This window comes from Ictidomys tridecemlineatus, chromosome 5 (assembly GCF_052094955.1).
Source record: "Ictidomys tridecemlineatus isolate mIctTri1 chromosome 5, mIctTri1.hap1, whole genome shotgun sequence".
NCBI lineage: Eukaryota > Metazoa > Chordata > Mammalia > Rodentia > Sciuridae > Ictidomys > Ictidomys tridecemlineatus.
The window spans coordinates 31,078,601-31,090,577 of record NC_135481.1 but is presented as its reverse complement, the minus strand read 5'-3'; the positions used below and the strand labels follow the sequence as shown (position 1 = coordinate 31,090,577).

Genomic DNA, 11,977 nt, shown 5'->3' with positions numbered 1-11,977 from the left:
AAAGGGGTAGGGGTGTAACTCAATGGTTGAGCACCCCTGGATTCCATCCCCATTCTCTCTCTCTCTCTCTCTCACACTCACACACACACACACACACACACACACACACACACACACACACAAATTGATTTGGAACCAGAGGCATATTTCCAGTAGTGATACTATGTTTTCCATTGTAGTTTACACAAAATAATCTGGGAATGAATTTGAGAACTTACGTCAAACTGAATCCACTTGCATCAGGTGTTCTCATCTAACATAGAGAAAGCAAATAGCAAACATCGCTTAAAACTACAATAGACTAGTTATCTATAATGAAATCCAAGAACAGTAAATATTATTTAGTGAAATAACAAATCTACTAGTTAGTCCATTCCTAAGTTGATCTGACATGACGGAGAGGTTATTTATTCAATAGAAGCCAGGTGAAACAGAAAAAAATACATTTTTTTTCTATTGCTATATAAGCCTAAGTACTAATGCCTTGGGAACCCATCCATATGGATATAAATGTTCCTAGTACTGCTTTGTGATTTTTATCTGAAAAAAAATTCCCTCTTGCTGCATTTTTATTTCAAATCAACATTCAAGGTCTTCCAGGTATTAAAGTAACATCAAAGTAACTCATAGATTTTTATCAGAACAACTTGATTTTGAGTAATACAGGAAAAAAAAATGCTGAGGGCCATTACCAAGTAGGAATGACGCATCGAAATTTCCTTGCCAAGCGTACCCCATGCTGCTTAGAGGACATTTGATGGAACATTGCATGCATGCTTTAATGAGGTGACCTTGCTCAAGGACCTAGGCAGATCCGGGTTTAGAGCTGATCAGGTTTGAGGAAGTAACCGGCTCCTTGAGTTTAAGGCGTTGCCAGTTTAAGATAATGGGTTTTAGGGAAGTTGGAAGTTGAAGATTATTGCTGGGATTAGGGTGTTCCTGCTGCTTGTTCCCATTGAGTTCTCGTGAGATTAAAATGGGATTTGGAGATAGCCTCGTGGAGTAGGTGGTTTGTGCGGGAGACAGCAGAACGCCATTGCCCCTGGACCTGTGTGGAGGTGGTGTGAGAGCTGGAATAAAGAATTGCTGTTTGAATCTACAAAGCTGTGTGGTGGCTCGTGATTCTGGTGCCAAGCCGAGACATTGGCCTTGGCAAAAAAAGTCATATCAGAATTAAGCAGCCATAACTATTTTTATCAACATACCAATTTCCATTATGGGCAAAGAATTTCTTCAAATTTCTAATGAATAACATCACAAATGATCATATTGAAGATACATATATTGGCATAAAATTTCATTAGTAATATTTTGGCTAAACACATTACAAAATAATCTTCATGACATGATTTTTCAAATTCTCTTCGCTTTTTCGTTTTGTTCTACTGAATGTCAAGGAGAAAGCTCTCCAACTCCCCAATATCCACTACCAGAAAGATAACAGAGCAATCTAGTGGCAGAGTAAAAAGCAAAGTATCTATTCTACTCTTTGGATCTTGAGAGATTGATATAAGAAAACAATTCCTAACAGCCAATAAAAACAAATGGCATGACAAATCTTTTTGGGAAATATTTAAGGTAAAATATTAATAAACAAAAATTAATGAAAAATAGTTGAGAAGTGTTATTCCTGTAGATGAGGTTCCTCTTCAAATGAGGAATTTGAAAGCACCACAAATTCAACCTAGCATTTATAAATCTTAGGAGTCTAGCATCTACCCAGGAAAGTGTTTAAAATGAATCAAGTAATTCACAATCAAGACACCCAGTGAGTTCAATGTCCAGACAGTATAGAAAAATTACACAAATTCCAATACAAAAACTGAAAAAAGCAAACAACCCAAAGATATCTGAATACTTGTTAATATTAGATTTACTCCTCAGCAGCACCAAGTATTTTTTTACCATCTATGCCAGTAATTGTTATTGGAGGTCAAAATGATGTCTTGCACAGGTAAAGTCTCAACAAAACAAGGCTAGGAGTCAAAAGAAGACATTAAATTAGCATTTAAAGGCTTTCTTCCAACACTGTTCTGAGGATTTTCAGGGTCAGTCTGGTTTGGGAGCAAAACTACAGTGGCAAACACATTAGACCTTCTCCATTCCAACTCTGTGTATGTCAGGGTATGGGAATGTAATACCAGCACCTTGCCTAACATAAATTAAAACACTAATCAAAAAGACATTCTCCATTGACTTTTCAGACTACAGAAAAAGCTTCATGCTATTGAAAATATGTCCTGTCATTTTTAAAACTTAGTTTTATATAATTCAAAATATATGTCAAAGACAGACATAGTGGTGAACAACTGTGGTTCCAGCCATCTGGAGCCTGCGGTGGGAGGACTCCTTGAGTCCAGGAGTTAGAGACCAGCTTGGGCGATACAGCAAAACTTCATCTCGAAATAAAAAAATAAATAAATAAAACATAAGTCAAATTCAGTGGGGAAAAAAAACTGAAAAAAAGATTTTTCTCCTCCTTATAGAGTTATTTAATTTGCCCTTATAACCTTTTTTAAGAACTTCCCAATAGCAACTAAAATCAGGTTGATAGTCATCCCTTTTTATTAACAACTCATCTGAGTAACCCCACCGAGAGAACTAAAATGCCCAAGAAGTTATCCCAGGGATAAGTCACCATGTGAAAAGTACAAAATATTTTTTTTCCTATAGCAGAATATGGCTCAAAAACACAGTATGATAAAATTTCTTTTTTCTTTTTAGGTGCTGGAGGTGGAACCCAGGGCCTTATGAATGCTGAGCACAATTTGCTACTGAACTACATCTCCAACCCAGAATTTTTAATATAAAGAAAATACAGTCAAAATATAAGTCTACACTGAACATATGTGGAAAAGATATTTAATTGTAAAATAGAAAAGTAGGCCAGAGTACAGTTTTAAGGGCAATTGCTTCTTTATACAGTATAGGTAATCTAGAGGGTTATTAGGGTTAAACATTTTCATAAAGCAATAAAACATTAAAAAATAAAGCAAGAAAAAAGGGCTTGAAGTTATGTTTTACAAAAAAGAATGAACAGTCTTCAGAGTTTAAGGACCATACACTGTAGAATTCAAGAATATTGTGATGAGAGCAGGTTACAACATAGACATGGAGCTTTCACAGAGAAAAGTGTAAGTTACATCAGACATATCTATAGCATCACTGTAGTACAAAAAATTCTTGTTCTACATACAAAAGCAATTTTTTTCCATAAGAATAATTTCCTGGGGGAAAATAAGTCCATGAAATATTTCAGAAACCCATATACATTTGAGTTTTCAAAAAAACATTATCTTAAAATCCAGTGCCTTAAAGTGCTTTCATGTGGAAATCATGATGGAAGGCACAAATACAGTTTCACGTCCCCACAATGAAATTTTCAAAAAAGCATAGATTTTGCAGAGTTTTCAAATTATTCAAGTTATCTTGTAAGCTGCTCCTTCTAAGAACATTGTCATTCCAATAAAACCAACTACTAGCTTACTTGGTTTCAATTACCTACAGAATAAAAGGTTTGTGTGTTGTTGTTGTTGTTTTCTGGTAGTTTTCATCATCTTCGTGGGAAAAATATCTATGCAAGTGATGCATTTTGAAATTATAAAACATGCAGAATATGTACAAACAGAAAGTTTAAAAAATATTTGCTTCATATACATGTAAATCTACTTGGGTATAGCTGAAATTGAACAAATATAAAAATTTGCTTTCTAAAAAATGTTTTCAGAGAATCTGAGACAACTTAAAGCTGTACAAAAGATTTCCTGGGAGAAATCTTTTCTTCACATAGAAGTTTATACCTACAGGAGTAATTCCAGCATTAGTCCACCATAATTATTACACAACATTTGGTCTAATCAACAACGATCACCCTTAAAACTGTTCTGTCTCTGAGAAATTTAGGTTCATACTAAAAATCAAAAAGAAGCTCAATAACAGTGGCTTATTGTGTTTTTGGATCTCTTCAACAATTTTTTATCAACTCATGGAACTGTAAAAAAAAAATATTTACAGAGTTCAGTTTTAAATACATTTCACAACTTCTAAAGTAAAGTTTATGATACAAGAATTCAGAGCTCATGGCTTAAGTCCAATTATTGATCTGCAGTCTCTTCTATTTCCTGTATTTCCATGACTGTACTCTTTTTGTATACAGTTCAAGATTGCATTCTTTCTTGACCAAAAGTAAAATCAAATTACATGTTCATTTTAACTAAACAGCTTCTTTATTAGTCTGAAGACGAGTCATAGCTTCTAATTTCTGTCTGTAAGCCTCGGCTTCCTGTTCTTTCTTAAGAAGCTGCTGTCGATATTTTTGTGCTTCTCGATTTGCTTCATCCAGCTGTTTCTGAAGAGCTTCTCTCTCCTAAATTTAAAAAAAAATAAGTTTTTTTTCAATCACTGGTCAAATACATTACTAACACACTCAAGCATGTTTCTTTCACATAGAAAATCTGCAGTAGCCATAAGTAGATTTCTATTGATATTTCCTAGACATCTTACCTTTTCAACCAATTCACTAGTAATTAAATCATAATTTTTTTGCTCCACATTATAAGATGTAAATTACTTTCTAATCTCAAATTTCTGAGTTAACAATAAGACTAACCCAAATGGGTATTTGTGCTTTCATATGTACTATAAAAACTTAAGTTTTCAAAGAGCCAGGTGACAGTGCTGCACACATATAATCCCAACCACTTGGGAGGCTGAGGTAGGAGGATCACAACTTCAAGTTCAAAGTCAGCCTGACTAAAACAATGAGACTTTGTTTCAAACTAAAAATAAAACAAAACAAAAAAGCAGAGTTTTAAGAGAAAACTATACAACTATACCTTTTTATATCTATATTTGTGATGTTTTCATCTAAAGGTAATGATAGAGATCTCTATCATTATGTATGTATTAAATTCTTCAATAAGTTTAGAGCTGAAAAACAAATCCAATCTAATGAATAATGGTATTGTTTTTCCTCCTCCTCACCCTGTCCCTATTAGTTACTTCATATATTATGTATTATATACATTATATATTATATTATTATTAAATATGTAATATATTATATATTATATCTTATTATATATTTTAGGGAAAACATTTCAAATATTCCTTTCCCATACCTCTTGTAAGCACGTAAACAAAAGAGGTAACCTGCATAGGCCCAGACTCTAGGAAAGTTTCCATTATCTTAGGAATGAAACAACCTAGACAGGTGTGGTGGTGCACACCTGTAATCCCAATGATTCTGGAACCTGAAGCAGGAGGATCACAGGTTGGACCTTGTCTTGAAGTAAAAAATAAAATACAAAATAAAAAGGGCTGAGAATGTAGCTCAGCAATAAAGCACCCCTGGGTTAGAATCTCAGTATCAAACAAAAGGAATAAATCAACCCCATCACAGGATGCAGGGCCCTCTTAGTGAGGTAGAATTACAAATCAAGAAAATTCGGGCTCACTTTGGGCAAGAAATTTGACTAGAGGAAACTGAAGGTGAGGAGTGGGCAGCCTGCTAGAAGGGCAGTATAAGGGTCTATTCCTATATATCCACTGCCTCCTTGATACTTGCTCACTAAAGACACCAAGAGTCCCTTGTCTTTGTTTTTCATATGGTGCACAAGAAGGATCATATACAATCCACCTGCCTTCCTGTGATCCTGCCTCCTTTCCTACACTGAGAATGAAGTTAGATCCAACATTTATTTTTTCCATGGGCTGGCCAGAAATGGGAGTGACTGATTATATAAGTGGTCTCCAAATCTTCTAATTACACTAAGTGTTCAAGTATAATAAAAGAATGATTCTTACCACTAACCAGGCCCTACCCTGATGCTTCTTTATACCTTAGCCACCCTCTTCTTACCCTTTTCTAACCATAACTTTAGCAAAGATGAATGACAGCATAGGAACAAGCCAAATACCCAAGAGCCGAGCCTCAGGTAAATTATGAAAACTAGTACCTCCGCACATGATGAAGGATTTTGAGCATACCAATGGATAGGGGTAGAGGGTGAGACGGCTTGTGTACTGCTGCCTCAGGAGCTAGATATCACCTCTCTGGAAGGAACACTCTCAATCATGCAAAAGTATTTTAGAAATTTATATGTGTTCAGAGCACAGAAAGCAAGGAGTCTCAACTGCACCTCAGAGGACCTCATGTGCTATGCCTAAGTTTCTTTTTAAAACAAAACAACAACAACAAAAAAAAACCTTTACGTATATTAAGCAAGAAAGTCCTTTCGCAGCCAAAACTTAGAATATAGATAAAAATCTGCCCCAATTTAGTAGGAAATATTATATCACATTAAACCTAAAGTATCTTCTATTATTATCTATTTATTAATATTTAGACTCAGCAAGAGATTCACTATTATTGTAGAAGATACAAATAAACTGAGGTAAAACAGTCCAAAAATGACAATACTTTAATCCTATTATAAATAGAATATGTATATTTACATTCATATTTGTTTTTGCATGTGAATGCATATATACATATTTTATGTTTTCATGCTGGGGATCAACTTCAGGACCTCACACATGCTAGGCAAGTGCTTTACTACTAACCCCATCCCCAAAAAGTAGAATATATTTTAATATAAATAAAATGAAAGCTCCCTTCTGTCTACCAGGCCAAACAAAAGACTTCTTTTACACTGCATTTTTTTGACCAGATCTGTAAAATCTGAAAAACAATGCTCATTAACACTATTCTTTGAATATACTGAAAGTATGATTAACATTATAAATTTTTATGGTGTTTTCCCTTTTTACTTAGTTCCTAGGAAAAGAATCTTTCTGCCACCTCACTTTTCAAAGCAAGTAATAATCTCTGAAAAGTGGAAAACATCATTTTCTATTTTACAAAAAGAGTCTTTGCTTCCCTGCTAATTTGTCAAACATTTACTGAATATACATCACATGCAAGACAGTTCCTTAATGCAAACAGTTGGTTGTTTGAAACATTAACAGTGGCAAGAGACTGACATTTGAAATTTATATTTAAATAGAAACACCAAACAAATGGCTTTAATCCTTTGCAATAAAACTACAATGAAAATGATTCTGACATTTTAAAGTAAACATAACTTAGTCTCCAAATATGTAATACTGAAGTGTTTTTCTAGGGATTGGAGTTACAACTCAGTGACAAATAATAACAATGCTTTACATGTGCCAGGACCTAGATTCAATCCCCAGCACAAAACAAAACCAAAAAAAAGATTTTTCTGTCAACATCTCAACATTGAAGAATTTGAAGGAAAAAAATCCTGATAATAATCAACATCTGGTGGCAATAAGGAATATATTTATCTAAGCCACAACTTCAAATCAAAGCAATTAGTTATTATTACATTTATTGCTAATGTAATAAATAAATAATTGAATGATAGGACAAGAAAAAAATTGAATGCCAGATGCACACCTGTAATCCCAGCAACTCAGGAGGCTGAGGCAGAAGGATTCCAGGTTCAAGACCAGCCTCAGCAACTTAGTGAGGCCCTAAGCAACTTAGTGAGATCATGTCTTAGAGTAAAAAATAAAAGGGGCCGGGGATAGAGCCCAGTGGTTAAGTGTCCTTGAGTTCAATCCCTAGTACCAAAAGAAAAAAAAAAAAGATTTGAGCTTGGTTTATTTTCAAACAGGATTCTTTAATTCTGCTTTAGTTAACAGCAATGATCTCAAACACTTTTTATCATTTTTAAAATATAATTTTCTAATATTTCAATTTACATTTTGCTACTATAAAACCAAAAATATCACTATAGTGATTTATCTTCTACCATACTTAAATATGAAAGATAATAATAGCAATTAACATTTAAGTAAGCATTTACTATATGCTCATTTTTGCAAGAGTCCTCCTTACAATAATCTTACATTGCAGATCCTATTGTTTTTCCATTTTTAGTGATAGTAAAACCAAGCCTTAAAATGTTAAATAACTTGACCAAGATCATACAATCAAAAAAATTATAAAATAACCAGTGTAACTCTACATCATGTATAACCACAAAAATGGGAAGTTATATTCCATGTATGTATAACATATCAAAATACACTCTACTGTCATGTATATCTAAAAAGAACAAATAAAAAATAAATTATAGGGCTGGAGTTGTGGCTCAGTGGTAGAGCGCTTGCCTAGCATGCGCAAGGCCCTGGGTTCAATCCCCAGCACCACATAAAAATAAATGAAATAAAAGCATTGTGTCCAACTACAACTAAAAAACAAAATTTAAAAAACAAATAAATAAATAAATAAATTTCGAAGTAACTAGATATGGGGGAGCAGACCTTGCAATCTCAGCAACTCAGTAGGCTGAAGCAGAAGGATCACAAGTTCAAGGCCAGCCTCAAAAAATTAGTGAGACCCTAAGCAACTCAGTGAGAACCTGTCTCAAAATCAAAAATAAAAAGGACTGAGGATGTAGCTCACTGGTAGAGTATCCGTGGGTTCAATCTCCAATAAAAATATGTATATATATGCATATCTACATATATATATATATATATATAATTTAAAACTAAATAAAATCTAAACCTAAATTTGATTCCAGACCCTTATTTTAAAAAAAAAAAATACTAAACACTAGAAAAAAAAATTTTTTTAAAGAAAAACTAGACCAGGTTTGTGCTATTTGCTTGTATATAAACTTCAATTTTCTTGCTGCCTTGGTTCAATTATAACAAATATTATCTTGTTTTTAATTAACAAACTATTCTTGACATACATCCACACCTACTCATTTCCAAATTGTCCATGGCTGCTTTCTCACTATAATGGCAGAACTGAGCAGCTGTAACAGAGACCAGCTCATAAAGTCAAAAAATTTCAATCTGGTCCTTTTACAAAAACACTTCATCTTCTTTGGTCCTAGAGAAACAAACTATCAAGAAGAAACACAACTACAGAAAATTTAAAATTTTAACATATCAAGAAAGATCTGTTAATAAAAGAAAAACAGATTGGAAAAAATTATAATAAACATTGACCTTACAGAGGTCAATTTTTAAAAGAGCACTAGGATCCTGATCCATCCCTGGTTAAAAGACACAAATATTTCATTAAAAATAACAGGGTTGGAGAAGTAGTTCAGTGGTAGAGTGCTAACATGAAAAAAGCCCTGAGTTAGCTGCCTAACACCATTTAAAAAAAAAAAAAAGTCTACTAGAAGAAAAAAAACATATGCCAACCTCAAAAATAAACAAACAAAATTCATTATTAAACTTACTTTTCTCTAATCTTTGTGACAAAGAAAGAGCAAAGGTCTTTCCTGAATTCACATAACTATGTAAGTAATAAGAGAAAATCTAATTCACTAATTAATTACATTAACTCCCTCCCATGTATACAAGAGTTAATTTCAGTTCAGATCAGGATATTGTTGCTTATTTATGGAAGAAATCTGTAAATAGTACACTTCCTTCAAAAATATCTTTAATAGAGTAATATTATCAAGAGGTGGTAACAGTTACATACACTATTGGAATTCATTCAATGTCTTCTATTTTCCCCTCCAAACTACAAACTCATTTCATTCCCTTATGTTTTTACAATGCAGATGTAAAAGTCAAAAAATTTAAAATAAAATTTCTACAATTTGAACTAATTTTCCCAGAGATTACTGGAGAAACCTTTTCATTGTTGGATGGAAAACTTGTAAACACAAAATTCTTGGCACCTTTGTTATAGACAGTCACTCTGGAAATTATGGACACGAGACATAAAACTCACACATCAGATTCTATATGTTAATCTTTTAATTCCTTTACAAGTTTTTAAATTTCATCATTATATTTTTAGACCACATGAATCAAAATGCTGCCCTGTGCATTGCAAAGTGTCAAGCCAGTCTCTATCCACTAAATGCCAGTTGTATGCCACTAGTCATAACCAAAAATGTCTCCAGACACCACCAAATGTCCCCTGGAGTTAAAATTGCTCCAGTTGAGAATCATTGCTTAACAGAAACTCTTTGGATTATAATCAAGTTGTTACTTAAGAAATCAGTGTAAAAGTCTGCTAGAATATAAATTCAAAAGAATGACTTTATGTATTATAGAAAAATGATTACCTGTTTTGATATAAACACTGGAGGCCATCTCTTCATTCTTTAATTCTAGCTCACCTCTACTACCTATACTCACTGTATATGTCAAGGTCTCTGTGTAATAGCCCTTAAGAGGTCATGTAGCCTTGGCTTGAATATTTCCAGTGACAAAAAATAAGATTTCCATTACCAGAAAGTTCTATTAAAAATAAAACAAACAAAAAATACTCCTCTTTATTCAAGCGAAAACTCTATCACCCTAAGTTCTCTTTCCTTGGTCCTAGTATTAATACCTCAATTCCTACTTTCCTATTATTTGCAATCATTCTCCCTAATCTCTGAAAAATTATAAGAGAGGAATCAGGATGAACTTCTGAGGGAAACAGTAATGTTCGCTGGCTTGTACATAAAGGTACAGGCTGCACACTCATTGTTTTAAAACATAACTTATGGAATTGAATAAACTTCATCTAATAAAAATTCAAGTAACTTAAAAATACTTTATTAAACTTCATAACAAATATTTTTACCTTATATGCATTAAAAAGATGATCTGACAAATCAGGAAAGTATTAAATAATAAGTATACTGATATGTTCAATGGAATAATCTGTTAGCTTGTGAATAAGACATTCAATATGCATAGCACTTTGAATTTTGAAGAAATAAAACCACCCACACTTAACAATTAAAGTCATTATTTTATCAGATATTCTGATTAAATCATCAAATGCTTTTTAACTCAATCATATATTATTTGTAATCAAGGTCAAAGATGTACAGCCTGATATTTAAATGAATATGAGACCAGGACTAGTGGCATACACCTGTATCCCCAGCTACTTAGGAAGCTGAGACAGCAAGATTTTTAGTTTAGTAACTTAGACCCTGTCTAAAAATAAAAAATAAAAAGGAGCTGGAAATGTAGAGCACCCCTGGGTTCAATTCCTAGTACCATAAAAAATATAACAACAATAAAAGATATATATGAGAAGTGTATTTTTAAAAATCTCCTTTTTCTGATAACAATAATCTTTTAAAAGAATTACTAAAGGCTCATCAAGTTTACTATACACATATCAGATACTACACATACATACATACATACATATATAAAGAGTATGTTGACTTTTAAAATTCTCATTAAAACCCTAAAATGAGATATTATTATTCTAAATTCCAATTTGGGAGAAAATAAAACTGAGACCAAGAAAGACAACTTGCCTAAAAGTTGACAGATCAAGAGATAATATTCAAACCCAGATTCTCTGATGTCATGTTCAATGTTGTTTACACTACAGTTTCTCTTTCAAAGTAACTCTCAAGAATAACTTTTTTTTTTATTCATAAGTTCAAGGAACATAATTTTATTAATAGTTGTGCAAAGAAAAAACTGAGGTAGCTGTGGTTTGGTTACACCTACAAACTGGTTTACACAAATTAGTTTGAGAGCGGGAAAAAAGAAGTTGAATTCTATCAACAATCTAAATTAATTTCCCTCAAGATCTTACTGGTAAAATAAAAAGTTATTTATTGCTTTTAAAAACAACCCATCCAACAAACATCAATCGTTTTTTAAAACAACCCCCTAGCCCAATTAAGCATTTGCATTTCATTTTCGAAAGAAAAAGAATTTTTAGTCAGTATATAGTGACATTTTCCTTTAATGACTTGTGAGAATGGTATAAGTTTAACAGAAAATAAAGGATGGAATGCAAGAACCAAAGACGTGCCAATGTTATCAGGATGACAGACTCTGTTACAAACAAATGCTTTACTCACTCATTCATTCATTCAATATTTATTTATTGAGAGCTTACTATATGTATAAGACAAAAAAAATTAAACAAAGTGATAACACTATGCACTTTCATTCTGTATAAAAACAACATGGTCAATAATAAATATATAAGACAAAATATTAA

The 11,977-nt window shown here is 32.8% G+C and overlaps 1 protein-coding gene across 11 annotated transcripts in view; it reads right to left on the bottom strand.

Moving 5' to 3' along the window:
- Positions 1–2,846: 2,846 nt before the first annotated feature.
- Gabpb1 (GA binding protein transcription factor subunit beta 1) overlaps positions 2,847–11,977 on the bottom strand; it is a 61,689-nt gene continuing 52,558 nt past the window's right edge. For all 11 annotated transcript variants that reach the window (XM_005316557.5, XM_078049636.1, XM_078049634.1 and 8 more), the window contains one exon: positions 2,847–4,366. In XM_005316557.5, the coding sequence (XP_005316614.1) occupies positions 4,214–4,366 (153 nt within the window). In that variant the 3' untranslated portion in view covers positions 2,847–4,213. The remainder of the gene's footprint in view (positions 4,367–11,977) is intronic.